The 21,532-nt window shown below is 43.5% G+C and overlaps 1 protein-coding gene across 1 annotated transcript in view; it reads right to left on the bottom strand.

Annotated features, from left to right (window-relative positions):
* LOC134927416 (sodium channel protein type 5 subunit alpha-like) overlaps window positions 1-21,532 on the bottom strand; it is a 782,837-nt gene that overhangs the window by 71,178 nt on the left and 690,127 nt on the right. Inside the window, exon 22 of the mRNA XM_063921835.1 lies at window positions 12,015-12,137. Coding sequence (XP_063777905.1) covers window positions 12,015-12,137 — 123 coding nt within the window. The remainder of the gene's footprint in view (window positions 1-12,014; window positions 12,138-21,532) is intronic.

Below are 21,532 nucleotides of genomic sequence, written 5' to 3'. Positions count from 1 at the left end.
TAATTCCCTTTTCATTGAGAAGTCCATGCTGTGAGGATGACAAGCACTTCATGCTGCTGTGTGGTTTGCTTGGAGGATGACCAGAAAAATTTAAAGCCAAACCGCTCCAGTAAAATCTGCAAAAATGTGCAGGAAAATGCAGGGTGAAAACAGGGTGAAAAGTTATGTAGCTCATCTCTAGTTAGAGACCAAATAATCAGCGTCTCTGTAATACCCCTTTTCCACTACTGTAGCACGGGTCACAGCCGTGTCGCCTTACACGGCGACGACCCGTGCTACAGCCCCCTAAAGACAGTGCTCACCAACCCGGCAATTGCCGGGTTGGTGACTCGGCTAGTGACGTGGCAGGGGCAGCGCTGGGAGATCACATGATCTCCCAACGCCACCCACCCATACACTGTGAACGGGAGCCGTGTCGCCTCGACACGGCTCCCGTTCAAACTAGACAGCTAGCCGGGTTGAACACGTGTTCAACCCGGCTAGCTACCAAGGTAGGATTCCCGGATCACTTGATCCGGGAATTTGCCGGGGGACCCTTTTCCACTATGGAAAAACACGGGTAAATGCGCGCCCCCGCGCATTTACCCGTATTTCTAAGAGCTAGTGGAAAAGGGGTATTAGTGTCATTTCTCCAGAGTTACACTGCATAGAAACTAAGCATTAGCTACATGTGTCCTGCCATTCATTGGGAGTTCTATTTACTTGATGACTTCAATACATACTTCCCTACTTTTGAAAAAGCATTTCAGGGAGATTGTGAAAGTAACACCTATCAGCGCGGACGTGTACTGCTACATCTGAGAGGCGTGTCATAAAAATGACTTACATCCAAATGTAAATGAGCCCCCAAGTTAGTAAGATCTGCTTGATGAAGAAAAGACACATATTTTTCAGGACCATTGTGTCTTATAACCAATGCAAGGAAATGGCACTGATGATCCCATTTGAATGTACAGTGGCCCTCCTTCCGAGTTGTTCGCTCGCTAGCTGCTTTTAGCAGCATTGCACACGCTAGGCCGCCGCCCTCTGGGAGTGTATCTTAGCTTAGCAGAATTGCGAACGAAAGATTAGCAGAATTGTGAATAGAAATGTCTTAGCAGTTTCTGAGTAGCTCCAGACTTACTCTGCCATTGCGATCAGTTCAGTCAGTTTCGTTCCTGGTTTGACGTCACACACATGCCCAGCGTTCGCCCAGACACTCTCCCGTTTCTTCAGACACTCCCGCGTTTTTCCCATAAACGCCAGCGTTTTTTCGCACACGCCCAGAAAACGGCCAGTTTCCGCCCAGAAACACCCACTTCCTGTCAATCACAGTACGATCACCAGAACGATGAAAAATCCTCGTTATGCCGTGAGTAAAATACCTAACTTTTGTGTAAAATAACTAAGCGCATGCGCTCTGCGAACCTTGCGCATGCGCAGTAAGCGACTAATCGCAATATAGCGAAAATCGGCAACGAGCAAACAACTCGGAATGACCCCCAGTATGTATCTCTGTTTTCTTTTGTTCCCCAAAAAATGTAACAGCTACATAATGGGGGTAAGGTGCAATCAGGGAGATAGCCGGACTATTCAGGGAGTAAGGGAGATTGCTGCTATTTCAGGGAGTCTCCTGCAGAATGCAACTATGCTTCGAAATATAGAAGAGTTGATATGTAAATGGTTTGGCACTTAAGCTAATATTACAAAAAAATATCTTGCCTGATAGTAGGGATGGTAATGGAATAGTTAACCAACTATGGTGCCATCGATGCTTAACATCGAGGGCATGAAACTACTGATAACCTCCCTGCTGTGTAGCATAGTGGTCCAATCAGGTACTGCAGGGAGGGGGTGGGGGCAGTGAAGCTACATTTTGACAGGAGATATGACCTCAAAGACATTGACTGGCACTCATACTAATGGAAGTATCTAAAAATAGGGGCGGGATGTAGTGTCGCCTGAGCTCATCTGATATGCGGGATTCCGGACTAACTCTGGCATTTTTATTTTTACATTCTACCCCATATCTATCATTCAATAGGGCAAGATTCTTTATCTAGTTAATAAATCAGGATACTATAAGGTATTAAAGTTTAAAATGTGGAAGCACAATTAGATCAGTTAGTAACGGAGGCACAAGGCTTGGTTTATTATTAGATAGACATTATAACAGCATTTATTCTTTCCCTGGTAACCACCATCTAGGAAGGGGGGAAACGTAATTACTATTCACCTTGCAGGTAGGGCACCAAGAGGGGGGGGGGGGGGAGCGGATATTAACTGTTGGGCTTGTTGGAGGGACTCCGGTCAGCTGCTAAAGGTTACAAATGTCCCCCTTTGCAGCCTCCAGTGACCTCTGTGCAACTACCGGCACTGGGTTTACTTATTTTCTTTTTGGGAAGCAGAGCAACACCTCACCAGATTTGGCCGTACCCCCTTCAGTACCTGGGCTGGCGTCCACTGAGTGGGCAGGTGATAATAATCTTTTGTGTTTGTATTAAAGTAAAATTGCCATTATAAAGTCTTTACATTTTGATTTACTGACTGAAAAGCACTATGATATTTTTCTAAATATATATATTTCTGACAAAGAGCACAAAGGTAACAGCTTTGACAAAGAACTGCTTTAAGCAACCAATCAGGTTCTGAAATTTTCCTAGTAACAGTTTAGAAAAAAATCAACAACTGATTGGATTCTGTGGTTTACAGCACCTTCTTGGATAACTGACTGTTTTACTTTTTATAAATGTTCTCAGTGTTTGGTCATTTGCGGTTTCTGCTGTGTTATTTTTAGTTTTGATAACAGCAGTACACTTTCCGATTTGCAAAAAGTAAATAAAACAAAAACGCAAAAACAAAATAAAAACAATTGTGTCATGTTAGCATATATCATTGTGGTTAAACAAAGGGATTAAAAAAGAGGAAACAAAAAGACAACATTGCCTCAGAGTCTTTAAGATTACAATATCATTTATCCAATATTGTTTCTCTGCCAGCAATCCCAATTTTTTTTGTTTTTGCAAAACACTATGGACTTGCAAAAGGAAATGTGGGGCTGATAGTTTTATGAACTACATAAAATCCAAAAAACTTTTTCAGTGTATCTGTTGGAATAGACATCTAACACCAACAAGAAGGCAGAATATTGTACACACTATAAAAACAGTGACACACTGTTTATTATGTATAAAGCTACTGTGACTCATTGTTTATTATGTATAAAGTTTATTTGAAAATTATGTAAATCAGCTATGAAATACTTATTTGTTATAATTTACAGACAATCTTGACCTCTGCAATTTCTCCTCCTCTATAGACTCCCTTGTCTCTATCATTACTACTCTCTCCTGGCCTAACCAAGCTTTCTCTTTGCTACCCCAGGTGTTAACATCGATCCCTCCTCCAACTCTGGCACGTTACCCTGACCCATTGTCTCAAAAACTGCTCTTGCTCAGCTGAGCGCCTGTGGAGGAAATCATGATCTATTGCAGACTTACTCCTCAGTCTTTAGTTCTACTTTCTCACTCATTAAAAAGTCTCAAAGTCCTCAATGCTTTCTGAAACTCAATATTTCAAAGAATGTAACTCATATTTCCCCCAGCCAACTTCGTTCCAAGGGGGTCATTCCGACCCGATCGTTCGCTGCCGTTTATGGCAGCGCAGCGATCGGGTCGGAATTGCGCATGCGCCAGTGCCGCAGTGCGCCGGCGCATGCCGGACGGCCGAAGGCCGTCGTTCAGCAGCAATCGCCTCTGCCTGTTTGACAGGCAGAGGCGGTCACAGGCCGGGAGGGGGCTGGGGGCACGGTCCGGCCAATGCAGGTGTGACCGGACCGTTGGGGGGGCGGGCCGCGGCGGCCAGTGGCAGCGACGAACAACTCCAGCCAGCCGCAGGAACTGCGCTGGCCGGGAGTTACTCCACAAATACAAAAGCGATGCTTTTGTATTTGTGTGGGGGGGGGCGGACTGACATGCGGGGTGGACTAGCCCTGTACTGGGCATCCCCCCGCATGTCAGGGAAGATGAACGTAGCTGTGCTAAATTTAGCACAGCTACGATCAACTCGGATTGACCCACCAAAGCCCTTCAGTTGATAATGTCTCTCTTCCTCTCCTCTCCTACCAAAGTCTACATTCAGTCCCTTTCCAAATGCTGCTATTTAGAAATCTGCAATATATCTAGTCACCTTGGAGGCTACTAAAACTCTTTTATGCCCTCATCATTTCTTGTCTATGGCCCTCATTCCGAGTTGATCGCTCGCTAGCTGCTTTTAGCAGCAGTGCAAACGCTAAGCCGCTGCCCTGTGGGAGTGTATCTTAGCTTAGCAGAATAGCGAACGAAAGGTTAGCAGAACTGCTCTAATTTTTTTCCATGCAGTTTCAGAGTGGCTCAGAACCTACTCCTAGATTGCGATCACTGCAGTCTGTTTAGTTCCTGGTTTGACATCACAAACACGCCCTGCATTCGGCCAGCCACTCCCCTGTTTCTCCAGCCACTCCTGCGTTTTAGCCTGACACGCCCGCGTTTTTTTAGCACACTCCTGGAAAACGCTCAGTTACCACCCAGAAACACCCACTTCCTGCCAATCACTCACCGATCAGCAGAGCGCCTGAAAAGCGTTGTTCGCCCCTGTGTAAAATTGCTTAGTTTTGTGTGAAATTACTTGGCGCGTGCGCCCTGCGGCCCATACGCATGCGCAGAACAGCCGGATTTTAGCCTGATCGCTATGCTGCGAAAAACGGCAGCGAGCGATCAACTCAGAATGAGGGCCAATATTACTGTAATCTACTCTTCACTGAATTTCCAAACTCCCAACTCACTACTTTTCAGTCTATCTTTAACTTTGTTGCCCACCTAATTTTCCTCTCTTGCCACCATACATCTGCTGCCCCTCTACCCATAACTCCACTGGCTCTCTATACCATTCAGAAACACAAACTTCTCTCTCTCACCTACAGAGCTCTCAGCTTCTCCTCTCCTTCCTACATCACGAACCTCATTTCCTCACATACGCTCTCTTTGCTCTGCTAATGACTGTGGCCTCACCTCCTCCTTGATCACCACTTCCCACTTTTGCATTTTCCTGGGTGGGTTTGTTAGTTTAGATTACGCTTAATGGTCCACTGGATTTTCATCCAGCCTTTCAGCCACTTGTGTATCTATAATATGGGTGCAGGATGGGTCCACACACTGTACCCATATAATTATACCTACCACCCCACTGGCCCGTCGCTGGCCACAAAACTGCAGAAACCAATAGAAGAATGGCTGCTGTGGCCATTTTCCCAGTGATTTGCACATGCACAGGAGAAATGTCCCTGGGAGCAAGGTGTAGGTGCCATGTTTCTGGAGACCTGTGCAAAAGCCAGTGGATCCCTATGGGGCGGTGAGCACTTTTGTGCGAATTTGGTTCGCCGTAAGGTGTGGCCACTGTTGCAATGATTCGCACCCACAATATAATCGCGGATAATAGGATCGACCCCTTAATGTGTGTCCAAAACATGTCTTTGAGAGCTTCTATGCGAAACTCGTTGTATGGGCTTGGAACTCTGGTGTAGCACACAGAGCCCTTCTGGCTCCTGGGCTTTTCATCGCTCCTCACCAAAAGTATAGCATATTGCAGCATTTAGTTAAATGTGAGTTAGATATTACTGTCGTGGAACTAAACACTAATGTATTTTAATATCTACTTTATCCTGTTTTGCTATATCCCGAGTTGTGTGGATCCAGCATATTGCAGGATTTTACTAACCATCAGTTGTGAGAACACAGCAAATATCTATACACCCATTCTTTGGTTTAATCCTTCCTAAGGGATAGGAAACAATATTTTGAATCAGTGCAATCAATATTTCTCACATTAAGGATTAGCATTGTGTAGTATAATTAATAATATTAAAAAAAACAAGCAAATTTTTGTTTGGACGTTAAAGTATTTCAAAGCTCATGTTTTACTGAACTAAATAGTAAATATAAAATAACAAATTACATATTATTTTGTACTACATCGGTCTAGCATAGGGTTGGCAAAATACGGCCCGCAAACCGATCCTGCCCGGCCCATTGTCTCCCACCAGCGAGCAATGACAAGTGGCCCGACCAGCTGAGCTGCTTGTCATTGCTCTGCACTGCAGTACCTCCAAGCTGCCAGCCAGATCAGTAAGTTATTGGGAAAAGTGAAAGAAAGTGTGTGTGTGTGTGTGTGTGTGTGTGTGTGTGTGTGTGTGTGTGTGAGAGTGATAGTGTGCATATATTTGTGTGTGTGGGCAGTGGCGTCAGACTGTTTTTAGGTTTGGGGGAGAGATCTTTAGCTCTCGCTGTACCAACCCCTCCCGTGTTCTATCACCATGTCACCCCCATGTTCTGTCACTATGTCACCCCCCCCCGTGTTCTGTCACTGTGTCACCCCCCCCCGTGTTCTGTCACTGTCACCCCGCGTGTACTGTCACTATATCACACCCCCCGTGTTCTGTCACTATGTCACACCTTCCGTGTTCTGTCACTGTGTCACCCCCACCGTGTTCTGTCACCGTGTCACACCTTTCCCCAGGGGCCATAAGACACTGGATAATTTGCTTGCTGCACAATAATTATCCTAAATAAAATGTTAATGTGTAAAAAGGCTCTCTACCTGCCGTAATGTGTGTAAAAGGGGCTCTACCTGGTGTAATGTGTGTAAGTGGCGCTGTGTGGCGCAATTTGAATAATGGAGACTATTGTGCAGCCTAATATGAATCTGTATTATTTTTTGCTCACACCCCTTCCACATGAAGCCACGTCCCTATATTTTGGCAAGTGGGGCGAGCTGCTATTTTGTATGTGGCCCTCGGATACTGACAGGAAATGTCAAGTGGCCCCTCAGCTGAAATAATTGCCCACCCCTGGTCTAGCATGTGTTTTGTGCATCCTTCTGAGGAACTACCATCTCCTGTGGACAGACTGCAGATTTGTACTCATAGACTGCATGATTACTGCATACTTGCTAACTACCGTGTTTCCCCGATAATAAGACACTGTCTTATTTTATTTTTCTGTCAAAAAAACACCATAGGGCTTATTTTCGGGGTAGGTCTTATTTTAATTAACATTGACAGCGCTAATAGTGTATAGCAACTCAAGTTGTAAAAGTGATTTGTATAGTTAAAACTTCTGGACAAGCAGTGTGTACCATATCGCAATAGAGCTCCAGGAAGGGCTGTAAACATTTGTTTAATTAACCATCCTTTTTTAAAGGTGCCACTTAATGAAATCAGCGCTCGTTTTTTACTATACATGCCCCTCAGTCCTGCTTTACAATACGGTACTTTACTTACCATTTTTTTCCCTTCACTTTCCTGTACCCTCCTCCACGGCGCAGCTGTAATTGGCACTGGCACGCACGCCAGCGTCATTCACAGAAAACGAGGGGAGGGTGCGCGCTCACTGTGAGAGAGTGAGACGCTGCAGCTGTGATGTGGTTGGATTCATGCGGGTGGGGGGGGGTGAGCTGGGGGCATTGTAGTGTAGCGCAGGGACCGGACAAAATGGGGATTTAGCTAGGTCTTATTTTCGGGGTAGGGCTTATTTTGGACCATTCTGCAGAAGTAAGGGTAGGTCTTATTATCGGGGTAGGTCTTATTATCGGGGAAACACGGTATCTCTGAAGGTCCAGGAGAGTCCCTAATTTTGGGGGACTCTCCCAGCCACCTGACAAAGTTAGCAATTCTCCTGATGCCGTCCACTTCCCCACTAATATGGGCGAATGGGAGGTTGGATGAAGCAAATCGGATTGAATTGCATCATCCTAGCCCCGCCTCACAGTTGTTAAATACAGAGAAGTGTGATTTTGAACAGCAAAGCATAGGGCCCCAATGCCATGCAGCCAGGGGCGTAGCGAGGGTGGAGCAAGTTGAGCTCGAGCTCCAGGTGCCGCTGGGGACAGAAGGTGATGACTCCCTGTAACACAGACCTGGAAGCCGGGACTCGGGTAGGAGGAGATGACGGGAAGAGAGGGAAGGGGTGGCCAACACACTGCCTGCATGTTCCATGTCACTGATTGCTGTGCAGAAAGTGCAGTATGGTGTGGTGTGTTGTTAGGGAAGAGGGAAGGTTTGGAGGCTCGTCAGAAGAAGCTTCCTGGCTGGCTGTCAGGTATCTGCATTCAGTGATCTGAAACATGCAGGCAGTGTGGTGGCCACCCCTTCCCTTTCCTCAGTCCTTTCCTTCTACCCACGGAGGCCCAGCCTGTCAATCACATAGAAGCTCCACCCCTCCAGGCTAGAACGAGGAGCTGCTCTGCTGCTGCCCACTTGGTGAGAATTAATGTGTGTATAGTGTGTGTGTGTGTGTGTGTGTGTGTGTTTGTATGTGTTTATGTTTGTGTATACTGTGTGTTTAAGTGTATATGTCTGTGTTTGTGTGTAAATGTGTGTATATGTCTGTGTGCATATATGTGTTTATGTGTATACATGTGTGTGTTTATGTGTATATATCTTTGTATACAGTATGTGTGAGTATATTTGTGTGTTTATGTATGTATATGTGTATGTCTGTGTATATCTGTGTGTATATTTGTGTTTATGTGTGTATGTGTATATATCTGTGTGTATATATGTGTGTGTTTATGTATGTCTGTGTGTATATTTGTGTGTTTATATATGAGTGTGTATATATCTGTGTGTGTTTATGTATGTCTGTGTGCTTATATATGAGTGTGTATATATCTGTGTATATGTGTGTTTACATACAGTGTGTGTGTGTGTATATATCTGTTTGTATATATCTGTGTATATGTGTGTGTTTTATGTATATCTGTATGTATATTTGTGTGTTTATGTCTGTGTGTATATATATGTGTATATGTGTGTTTATGTGTGTATGTGTGTGTGTGTATATGTGTGTGTTTATGTGTGTGTATATATCTGTGTATATGTGTGTGTTTATGTATTTATGTGCCTAAATGTGTGTATGTATGTATGTATGTATGTATGTATGTATGTATGTATGCATGCATGCATGTGTGGTGGTGGGTGGGAGCGTCGTGACATGATCCTGCTCCGGGTGTCATGTCTCCACGCTACGCCTCTGCATGCAGCTGTAAAATGTTGCTAACCGTGGCATTATACAGTGGGGCGGCGCCATGCCACGGCCATGAAAGAGGTTGCTCCCTCCGGGAATCTAGTCGGCAAACATGAATTACTGACATGCTACTGACAACTGACATGCTGCAATTGATCAATTTGGCCTAAACCAGAACAAATGTAAATGCTGCCTGGGAGTTGTGGAGGTGGCTGTAGCTGTTTGTGGGGGAACATATACTTAATTAAACTCTTTACACCCTAGCAGTAGAAAATCAGGAAAAGTCGGAATACAATATTTACCTTCAGGATTCATATATCAAGATTTTTTTTCTGTTTAGTTTACAGCCATGTCAATATTGCAATTTACTTTAATCAAGTTGCTGTGACTTTAAACTTTCAATAAAATGTGAATTGTTATCTCATACTGTACTATCAGGATTGCCGAGCTAACCTCACTTTAAATCTCCTGGTTTATCTGGCAATATTATGTGTAGGGAACTTGTTGCTAAGGTCTATTCATTCTAGTGTGTGTGCAATTATTCAAATTAAGCTGAACAAAAAATGTTCAAACTGAAAAGGAATTAGAGAAAATAAACTTCCCTCTAACAATACCTAATTACAAATATTGCTAATTGTTGTTTACAGCAGTGGAAGAGTCAGGGCACACAGCCAAATGCATTAATAGGCTTTTGGCATGTGCTTGGCGCAATACGTATTTGTCAGCATGATTGTCAACAGGCTGTGCTTTCCTCTCCCAGTTCTTTTACATGCATCATCTCCATGGGTATGTTGTTGGGTTGTTTTTTTTTTTTTACATACAACAAAATGATTGATTGAATTTTTTACTAGATACTTTAATAGGAGAAAAGTATCCTAACGGCACCACAGTCTTATTTTATGACCGCCAACATATTCTAAGGCTAGTGTCGCATGGCTATATTCCACAGCAGTGCCTTATAAGCCAATCAAATCAATGCTGATTTGGTCATTAATACATTTTTTTTTCCAGCAGTAGTAAAATCTCCACTTGCCAGTGGGTACATACCATGTGATGAAACAACCCAGTGTCGCGTTGTAACAATATACTGCATCCGTCATACAAATGATCGACTGTACAGTGGCTCATTGTTTCCTTAAGCTGGGTACACACTGGAGTGTCAGGGATTCGTTCCAACATCGGATCAAATTTCCCTCAGCCCGGACTACCTGTACACAGTGGGGTGACTTTAATGAAGGTCGGAACAATCATGTTCCTTCCTTCATTAACATACAGTACTGGATGCTAGCGATATCGTCAGGTTTGATGTGCAGCACATCCCAACCTGACGATGAGACCGCGGGAGTGTATTGAGTGTACACACTGAGCGATGTAGACAATACGTCAGTCTGATCCACGGACGGAATATCATTTAATGTGTACCCAGCTACTACATTGCGGTCGGCCATGGAATCATCCCTATTGGACATGCAGCGCATCCAATGGGATGTTTCAATAAATTATATCTGGGAATGACGTGGTGGAACACGCTATAGGATATATATTACAGTGTGTAAACAGCTTTAAACCAGAAATGTAATTTATTAATTATAATAATTGAAGTATGTAATAAGCATTCACTTAATAATTCATCATTTAATAATATATAATAAATATATGATATTTTATTTACACAAAGTAGACCCATGTCTTCTCTGATCCTCCTTTACAATGTGTATTTTATTCTGTACTTATACATCTGCTGTGTGTACTTGCCTGCATATTGCTGAAGCTCTAGTGCTATCATATTGCAAAGTAGTGCATGTAAATAAGGGCACATACTAATCATTTATAAATCACACAAGTCTAATTAATGTTTTGGGATCAAATGAAGTGAAACCTCTTAGCAAAGTTGTTCCCTGAGTATATGTGTATCTGCTGGTACTTTTAATAAAACGGTGAATGATCCCAATTAAAAGCTGAGTGCCTGCGTTGTCTATCAACTACATATACTGTATAATACCTAAATTATTATTATCTTTTAATTATTAACGAGCAACAGTGAGACTATTAAGCAAAAAGACACTGATTACAGGAACAAAACTTCAGACAGACACAGTGATGTCCTTAACAAGAGGTTTCAATATAAACCGCATGGGCTACAAGCTGATACCCATCACCAGCCAGAACACTAACTGCTAATAACACACTCTGGGTCAAACGACTATGGTAACTTGTATTCAGAGATAATGTGGTGAGGGGTGTAACATCAATTCATACACGAGCTAGAACACGTCATGCATAAAAATGGACACGCTTAATTATAAAATGCACTAAACCCTGCAGAAACAATTCTTTACAACACATATTGTACAATAAAACAAATGAATAATGAAATGCAACTTAAGTTTGCATATTTAAGATGCACCTATAAACTGCAAAAACATGCTTTAAAAATAGTTATGGAGTCAGACATACAATGGAAATGGCATGCAACTGAGAGAGCTTTCTAAGTGCAAAAAAGCAACAACGTGACACACAAGAATAATTAGTAAATATGAACATGCAAAAAATAATAATTAAAAAGATTAGCATGCTAGCAAAAAAACACAAGTATTTCAGAAGAAAGTCTTTGCAATGAATGTATTCATGGATTTAAACCTTAAAACAATCGGTGGAATACACCACAAATCTCAAAGTGGTTCTAAATTTTTTTGTACTGTCATGGATATCTCATTGCATTGGGTTGATCGATGACATACCCTCATCTGAAATCTTTTCATTATTTGGTTCATTCTTTGTAATGGGATCTTTCCCCTTTTTTTAGTTCTTGATTTCCCATACAGAGATGAAACAAATGTAGAAGAAACTACTGTATACCAAATGCATCAAGTCATTTTTGTATACAGATCTATTGACGACAAGTTCAAATAAAATGAGGTCCTTGACATGCTTTTGGTTCAAATAGACCCCATGTTGTTGTTGTTGTAGTCTTACCCTCATCCCTTCAAACCGTGACAATGCCCTTAACGGTCTCAAAGCTCTGAGGGTCCTAAGAGATTTTATAGGACCAAAGTCGGAGAATCCCAGTGCAGTAGCTATGAGGCTTATTAAAGACACCTAAATGGAGACACAAAGCAGAACCCAAGCTGTTAACACATGTTGACCATCTCCAACCTGCCTCAAATCAATGGAGAAAAACAACCACGGACCTGCAGGGGGCAAAAGTTGTTAGGCGTTAGAAAGGAGCTGCAGTCTCTATAGTTACAAACTGATTCCACTGTGTTCTTTATTATTTTTTAATCAAGAAGGAGGTTATGAGAATCCCCGCAACGGGGTCCATTGTAAATAAATTATGAAAATACTCAATTCACACCTTTAACACAATTTCAATTTACCACCTTAGACATTGAAATAAATTATGTAATGCTATTTATACTCCAGCTCTTTTCTTAATCACTGTGTTTGGAAGAAATAAAGAAAAATATGTTATTTACCTGTGGAAAAAAAATATGTTTAGAGACATATATAGGATTGTTGGTGAATTTTACCCTTACCCTCATTCCTTCAAATCTGGATAAGGCTCGGAGTGGCCTCAGGGCCCTCAGTGTCCTGAGAGACTTCACGGAACCCACTGTCACATGGCTATTCCCCAAAGTTGCTATCAGACATGCTACTGAAATCTGCACAGATTGAATGAAATGCAAAATTATTGATAAGATGCACGTAAAATGATCACCCAAATGTCTTTCGTTGTTGGTTTTCATAAGCAAATGGTGGCTGAGTTACATACTAAGCCGCTTGATTGGAGTTTAGTACAAAGGTCACATTTTCTATCATTACTTCAATATAAAAATTTATTTTTTCTTAATAGAAGCTCAACAACCATGTGTTACCTGATACTCCTTGATCAGATCAATAAACTCGCCCAGTCCGGATCCAATGAAGTACATACCAAAGTTTATTCTAACATTTTCAGCTAATTGGTTCAAAGGAGGGAAGATGTGACATTGCATAAATGCAGCAGCTTTAATGTTCTTTCATGGCAAATGGCTATTCCTTTTTTATATTTCCACCTATGATGATTATTGATCCAGTGCAATACTGATGTTTCTATGTATTTCAGGATAATGCTAAACAATTTACTGTTGGCGAGGTCCATTGTTTGAGAACCAGTGCTTGAAAGCACCTTATTTATTTATAAAAAGAGAGATTCCATCCTTCGATAATAACCACAATTATGCTAGTACAGTGTTTGTGTCAGACACATGTATCTGCTTTTTGTTTTCTATTATTGTGACCCCTGTAATACAGTTTGCAAGAGCTTCTATCAATCCTAGTAAAAGTTATCTTGGTTAGTACAGTAGTTTAAAGGAAAAAGAGAGTTGTGGCGGGGAAAGTGTTGCCTGCAGTGACATCACAGCCCTGTACACAGAAAGGATAGCATAAAGGTACAGCTGCCATGATGCACTGGGGTCCTGATGGTAGTGCAGTTAATGCCACAAAGCACTAATGTTTGGTACTTTGCATATGCGTGGATCCATACTGCGCAGGTGCAGCACAGGTCTGCGAACAGCTGTAGACTATCAGTGATTAACAGTCTGCTGCCATTTGGGGGTGGTAACAGTCACCGTTTCCCATAACAGAGGCGTGTCATCTATATTTGGGGGCAGTGACAAGGCCGGGATCTCCATCGGAAGATAAAGATTTTCTGGCCTCTTTGTTGGTTCTGCAGTGGTCCAAGCTAGCATGGCCGGACACCGCACAGATCACTAATGAAAGCAAGAGGAGTCTACTTATATCAGATGCCTCCTGCTGCATTAACATTTTAGTGCTATCACTGCTGCTTCCATATACTGTAGCACCTCCAACCATATCTGTATCATTTCCCTGGATCTTTACGCCAACAATAAACAGAGTCTATTTCTGCCACGCTGCTTGTAGCACAATTGTGCAAGCTAGGGTTTAAATCCAGCCTGCACGTTTCAACACAATATATGTACATCAATATACACAAACTTCAGAAACAATTAAAATATAATTTTTAATAGCATGAGTATTTCTTAATACATATTTTTGAGTAATGCGATTGGAGACTTTAATGAACCTTTCAATTAACTTGCTTATACTGTAGAAACACTGAAAAACCCTACAGTTTATATCAACTGCGTGTTTGATTAATTTAAAAAAAAATGCTCAATTTATTTAAGACGCAAAAAAAAAAAACCTTTGCCAAGTATATATCAGATAGGTTTTATGCAACCTTTCCCTCCTTGACATAAATTTGGGATGGTATGGTGCTAATCCCTTTTGATCCCAGGATTTAGGAATGTAAATCCCACCTGTTGCATCCATTCAGCAGGCGAAAGAAATTTAAGATAAATGATTTCCCATCTGCTGAACGAGGTGACAAATTGCAAGATCTGTGTGTGTCTGGAGGCAGATATTGTTCATCTGCTCACGTTTATAGGGCCATTATCCATTTTATTACTGACAGGAGACTACATCATGTTAGCTATTCTGTTTCCGCATGCATAAGTGCAGCACCACCTATGGCATCATTTATTTTTAGTATTTTTCCACTTATGCACAACTTTGTTATGCCTGGGGCAAGATAATATGGGATGTAGTTACATTTGCCGGCAGTCGGCCACCGGCATCCCATACCCAACGCGATAATATACTTGGAGTAGTTTTGGCTTATAAAACAATTGTTTTTTAAATGACCATATCTCTGTTATAAAATAGCATTCCTGCATAAAAGCAAACAATGACAAAAGCGATGGTATCTAAAAAATGTAGACATAACATTTTACTTTATGTCTAGACCATACTTACCTTCTTTTTCGGAATGGCCGGGAGGCTCCCAAAAATTGGATGGCGCTCCTGGCCCCCCTGGAAGAGAGGGCTAGCCTCCCGGCCAACGGCACCTGCCCCCACTTCCCCCGCAGTTGCACACAAGCTCCAACAGACAGGAGGTGGCAAGGATGTGATTTGCGGTGAATCGCGTCATCGTTGCCCCGCTCCCTGCCTCACAATGCCTGTAATGTCGCCATTGTGTAGCAAAGGCGGGTCCGTAATGACACGATTTACAGACACAACCCCACTCTGCCCCTATCCCGCATCACCCCCCCCCTCCATCACGCCCCCAGTATGCCAAGCCATGCCCCCAGCCATGCCGAGCTGGCTGCCTCCTCACATTTTTAATAGCACTGTACTCAGATAATTAGATCACTGTCTTGTGGGAGTAAGTTCCAGATTTGCACTTTCTGAGGAAAAAAAATAACCCTGTAAGTATATTATGTATCAAGAACTGCTGATTTATAGAACAGTTCAGAGGTGAACCTAGGCTTTCTGTCACCTGGGACAAAGACTTAGCTCAGTGCCCCCAGGCCCCAGTTGGTAGTAATCACCATTCTCTTGCTTAAATACAGACATCAACATTTTAAAGACTGAAACAAATGTAGTATAATAGCAAAAACTGTTACATCAAGATGCCAGCACCTGCTGTATTAATTAGTATCCGCCTCTGGTGCTCAGAGGCGGATACTAATAAATCAGGCCCGGGCTGCTGGAGGGGCCCAGGCTGCTGAATGGACCCGCTGCCCATCCCCCCCAAGTATACCTGTGGCCGTACCATCTTCCCGCGCCTGTATCTGCATCAGTGGCGTAACTATAAATTTTTCTCCCCCAAGCCAAAAAATCCTTTGGCGCCCCCCCCCCCCCCCCCCCCAATACCCCTCATAATTGGCACTAGTAAAGGGACAAATATGCGCGCGCGCCGCCAAAAAGGGTGTGTGGCTTCGTTGAAATAGGCGTGGCTTCGTGTAAAGGGGCATATTGCAGGAAAAGACTACCTTATACCCCAGTTTTGCAACCTGCACGCCCAGACGTTAGCCACCACAGGAAAGAAAAATAAATCCTGATTCATGCCCCTTACATTATTTGTCATTTTTCCTCCTTATAGTAATGCCCAGTATACATTATGCCACATACTGCAATGGCCCTTACACATTATGCCACACACAACAATGCACATGACACAATATGCACACACTGTAATGCCCCCGACACATTATGCCACACACCGTAATGCCTGTGACACATTATGACAGGAATCGCAATGCCAGTTATACATTATGCTACACACTGCAATGCCCGTGATACATTATAGCACATACAATGTCTGTGACACAGTATGACACACACCACAATGATCCTGAGACATTATACCACATACCACAATGCCCGTGATATAGTATACAACACACCGTAATGCCCGACACATTATGACACACACCGCAATGTCCGTGATACATTATGCCAAACACTGCAGTGACCCTGAGACATTATACCACATACCACACAACGCCCGTGATATAGTATACCACACACCGTAATGCCCATTACAAATTAAGTTCTACAGTAAGGCTTCCAATTACTTTTAAATTACCTGCTCGTTGCCAGGGGTTTCATGCTCTTGGTTCCATGCACGGTGCCAGGGGTTTTCATGCTCAGGGTGTCATGCTCGTTGCCAGGGGTTTCATGCACTGGGTGTCATGCTCGTTGCTAGGGGGTAGTGCTTGTTGCTAGGGCCGTGCTCCCAGTGCCACATTTGCCCCCAGTGCCAGATCTTCCCCCACAGTGCCAGGTATATGCCCCCAGTGCCAGATATTCCCCCACAGTGCCAGGTATATGCACCCAGTGCCAGATATTCCCCCACAGTGCCAGGTATATGCACCCAGTGCCAGATATTCCCCCACAGTGCCAGGTATATGCACCCAGTGCAAGATATTCCCCCACAGTGCCAGGTATATGCACCCAGTGCCAGATATTCCCCCACAGTGCCACATATGCCCCCTCAGTGCCTGCTCCCCCCAGTGCCAGATCTTCCCCCACAGTGCCAGGTATATGCCCCCAGTGCCAGATCTTCCCCCACAGTGCCAGGTATATGCCCCCAGTGCCAGATCTTCCCCCACAGTGCAAGGTATATGCCCCCAGTGCCAGATCTTCCCCCACAGTGCCAGGTATATGCCCCCAGTGCCAGATATTCCCCCCAGTGCCAGGTATATGCCCCCAGTGCCAGATATTCCCCCCCAGTGCCAGGTATATGCCCCCAGTGCCAGATCTTCCCCCACAGTGCCAGGTATATGCCCCCAGTGCCAGGTATATGCCCCCCCAGTGCCAGATATTCCCCCACAGTGCCTGCTTCCCCCCCAGTGCCAGATATTCACCCCCAGTGCCAGGTATATGCCCCCAGTGCCAGATATTCCCCCACAGTGCCTGCTTCCCCCCCCCCAGTGCCGGATATTCCCCCCAGTGCCAGGTATATGCCCCCCAGTGCCAGATATTCCCCCCCAGTGCCAGGTATATGCCCCCAGTGCCAGATCTTCCCCCACAGTACCGGGTATATGCCCCCAGTGCCAGATCTTCCCCCACAGTGCCAGGTATATGCCCCCAGTGCCAGATATTCCCCCCCCAGTGCCAGGTATATGCCCCCCCCGTGCCAGATATTCCCCAATAGTGCCTGCTTCCCCCCAGTGCCAGGTATATGCTCCCAGTGCCAGATATTCCCCCCCAGTGCCAGGTATATGCCCCCAGTGCCAGTTATATGCCCCCCCAGTGCCAGGTATATGCCCCCCCAGTGCCTGCTCCCCCCCCTCCCTTGTGTTGGAGGGACACAGAGCGCATAGCGCGCCTCTCCAGTGTCCCTCCTGGCTCTCCCCCGGCCGGTCTAATAAAGGAAGTGCCGGTTCGTGAGCCAATCAGAGCTCACGAACGGCACTTCCTTTATTAGACCGGCCGGGGGAGAGCCAGGAGGGACACAGGGGGGCGCGTGATGTGCGCTCCGTGTCCCTCCTTGCAGGGCGGCTCAGCGGCGGAGGGAAGAGACCACAGATTGACATACGGACGCTCGTCCGCATGTCAATCTGTGCAAAGTCAGTGGCGCCCCCGCAGCCCCTCGCCCCCAAGCCACCGCGAGGACTGCGGGGGCAGTAGTTACGCCACTGATCTGCATACAAAATACTACATTAGAGTTGCATTTGTATATACTACATACGAAATGTAGCAAAGCATTTCGTATGCAGATACAAGCGTGGTCGCACACAGAATATAGGCATGCCGCATATCATTTTGCGTCCTATTCTCTTTTTGAAAATAAGACGCACTTAAATGCAAAAAGTCGCATGAAAAGATGCACGGCGAGACCAAGTCACGCCACACCGGTTTAACGTGCCAGGAGGTTAGATGTAAGTGGACACATCTGTACACTCACCGTGCTACCACTGCTGGCCGCACTACAAGTCCCACTGCTTTTACTGCATCTACTTGAGGGAACCCACTACGAACACCTCACACCTCCTGCATTAACACACTCTTGGCTGGATCTGTCTCCCTGCATGGTGCTGCATTAACCCTGCATTGTACCACATCCTGCTGTTCTACCTGGTTAACAAACCAATCCCCGATTAAGCTATTCATCATGTGGACTGACCTCTATCACACACAGTGAAACTTATCAACATAGGTTCTGTCAGTAATATTTATCCACAATTTAAAATCTATTACTATTATTATTAAGTGGAGCTAATTACTTAGCAGTGAAAAGCTGTTGGGTGAACCAATCTGCTTGATTCCTGAAACTTCTGCTGCTCTCCGCTACACCTTTACTAGGTGAAGGGCATTGGCTAGAACTCTACCTGTTTGAAATTACCTATGTAGAGTTATGTAACTAATAATAAAAAAAAAACCTCTATGGCCCTGATGTAATGAAGTCCAAGCTGGCCAGAGCTGCGGGTTCCCGGCCAAACTCAGATATATTCTTTAAGGCGGCAATCATTTACAAGGCATGGTTTTGCCGCTTTGAAAAAAGTCGGAGTTCGGCCGGGAATCCGCACCTCCGGCCAACTCAGACTTCATTCCGGCCCTATAAGTGTTATCATTGTCAAGTGTATAGAAACTATATAATAATCGACTGTGATCTGTTCCTTCAGTCAAGCACAGTGAGAACCGACAGACATGTCTGTTATGTGCACCATCGCAGCGATGGAGACAGGATATACCACCAGGAGAGAGGACCACTGCCCTGACAATGGGGAAAGTATAGTGGGGAAAGTATAGTGGGGAGAAAGCAAGGAAAGAGTAGGGAAGAGGAGACCCCAGTATATGCCGGATCCATAGTACTAATGTTTTTTTTTTTGTAAATACAATTTTTATTGTTCAATAATAAAGAAGTATACAAACAAGAGGTGAATCGTCAATTACATACATTATGAAAATCTGGGTATGCAAAAATAGTTAACATGCGTGTCAATCTCAAGTACATCCCAAACTATTTGAGGAGTATTGACAGTAGGGGTCTTGCAAATGGTACTGTAGATTGAGGAGTCTGATTTGGTAAAACTATGTAAATTATGACGATTGCTTATAAGAAAGATATTATTGAAAAAGATAAAAGGTAAGAAATGTATGAGAACGAAAAGAAAAGAAAAATGAAATGAAAACTGTGAATGGGAAAGGGAGGGCCAGGGAGGGGGGAGGGGGGGGAGGATCCGATCACGGTCATCGAGAAAGGTCCGAGACGAGCTATAACCAATTAAATGTTATTACATGGTGAACCAATATATCAATGTTGGGTGAAATTAGGAGTTAGCGATGATATGTAGGTGATGCCAGTCCGTATTTTCGTATACTTTCAAAATTCTATTTTGAGTGAGCACATCTAGAGAGTGTAGAAACGGGGACCATTTGGCGTAAAATCGTTCAACATGTTTGTCCATATCAGGAAAAGTGTTATTTCTATCAAAGTAAAGCAGTTGTAAGAGTTTTAACTTTAGTTCTTGCAGGGAGGGAGAAGAGGAGGAAATCCAATGAGTGAGGATGATTTTCTTTGCAAGTGTCACAATGGTAACCAACAACGGGATATAGGAGGAAAGTTCTCTATTAGGGAGCCAATTTTTTAAGTTTGCGCATAGGCAGGCTAGGGGGTCAGGAAAAACATGTGTGGAAAATAAAGTGTTTAAGTACACAATTATTTTATTCCAGAAGCGTCTTATTTTCCCGCATTCCCAAAAACAGTGGAAAAAGTTAGCGTGGGAGCAATGACATTTGAGGCAAGAGCTTGATGAGTCTGGAACCATATGGCTTCTTTGAGCAGGGGATATGTAAGCTCTATGTATAGTTCTCCAGTGGACTTCCTGGAGATATGAGGATTTCAGAATCTTTAGAGTCTTATCGCTATGTTCAGTGAGGATCAAAGGGGAGTTAATGTCAGGGATATTGTTTTGCCAAGTTAGCATCAGTGAATGCCATGAATTTGTATCAGGAATCGGTAATAATATAGAGTAAATAAATTTTATACGATAGGGGATAGAATTTATTAAACGTAGTAGGGAATTAATGGGGTCAGTTGAGTGTAAATGTCTAGTCTTAGGGTCAAGCGTAAAGACGTAGTGCCGTGATTGTAAATACATGAAGAAATTAGAGGTATGTAGAGAGAATTGTGTTTGAAGAGTGGAAAATGGCAATATTTGACCTCCAGGATCGAAGACCTGTGAGGTGAGTGACAGACCTTTGTCTTTCCAAGTGTGGAATAGTGGATTAGATAACGATGGAAGAAATGAGGGGTTACCCCAAAGTGTATTGTATGGAGAAGAAGACGGATTTCTTGCAAGTTTTTTGTTAATAGCAATCCAAACTGAGAAAGTGTCAAAAAACAGAATGTGGTTTAAAATATTCAGAGGAATATCGGATTTTTTGGAGTGGAGAAGGGCGCTAGGAGAGTATGGGCTGAATAAGACTGTGTCTAACGAAATTGATGTGTATGTGGATTTGGAAAGGAGCCAATCCGAAATATATCTGAAATGTGTGGCTAGAGTATATAGTTTTAGGTTTGGAAGAGACATTCCTCCATGAGATTTGTGGGTTTGAAGTTTATGGAAAGCGATTCGAGGGCGTTTGTTTTGCCATATAAACCGTGATGTTATTTGGTCAAAACGTTTCAAGTCTGAAGCAGAGAGACTGATTGGTAACATTTGTAGTAGATAAAAAATTTTAGGAAATATTATACTTTTAACTACAGCTATTCTTCCAATGATAGATAACGGCAAATTCAACCAGGAATCATAAAGTGTGGAAATTTTGGAAAGAGCTGGGGAAAAGTTGAGTTTGTATAGCGATGAGAGATCTGAAGGGATATGTAGGCCTAAGTATTTTATTTCTGATTTGAGTATAGATGGGAAAAGGGGGCTTGTAGGTGATGGTGTAGAAATATTGGGATCTTTCAATTGTAGGATTTCAGATTTAGTCATGTTTATTTTAAATCCTGCCTGTCCTCCAAAATTAGATATTAGCGAGAGTAATGAGGGTATGGAAGTAGAGGGATTTGACAGAAAAAGTAGTAGATCATCTGCGTATAGGGCGATCTTTACTGGGATGTTTTCAATTAGGATACCTTGGATATTAGGGGATTTTCTGATTGAGATTGCTAACGGTTCAATGGCGATGGCAAAGAG

The sequence above is a fragment of the Pseudophryne corroboree genome, chromosome 5 (genome assembly GCF_028390025.1).
Source record: "Pseudophryne corroboree isolate aPseCor3 chromosome 5, aPseCor3.hap2, whole genome shotgun sequence".
NCBI lineage: Eukaryota > Metazoa > Chordata > Amphibia > Anura > Myobatrachidae > Pseudophryne > Pseudophryne corroboree.
This window is presented reverse-complemented; position numbering and strand designations above follow the sequence as displayed.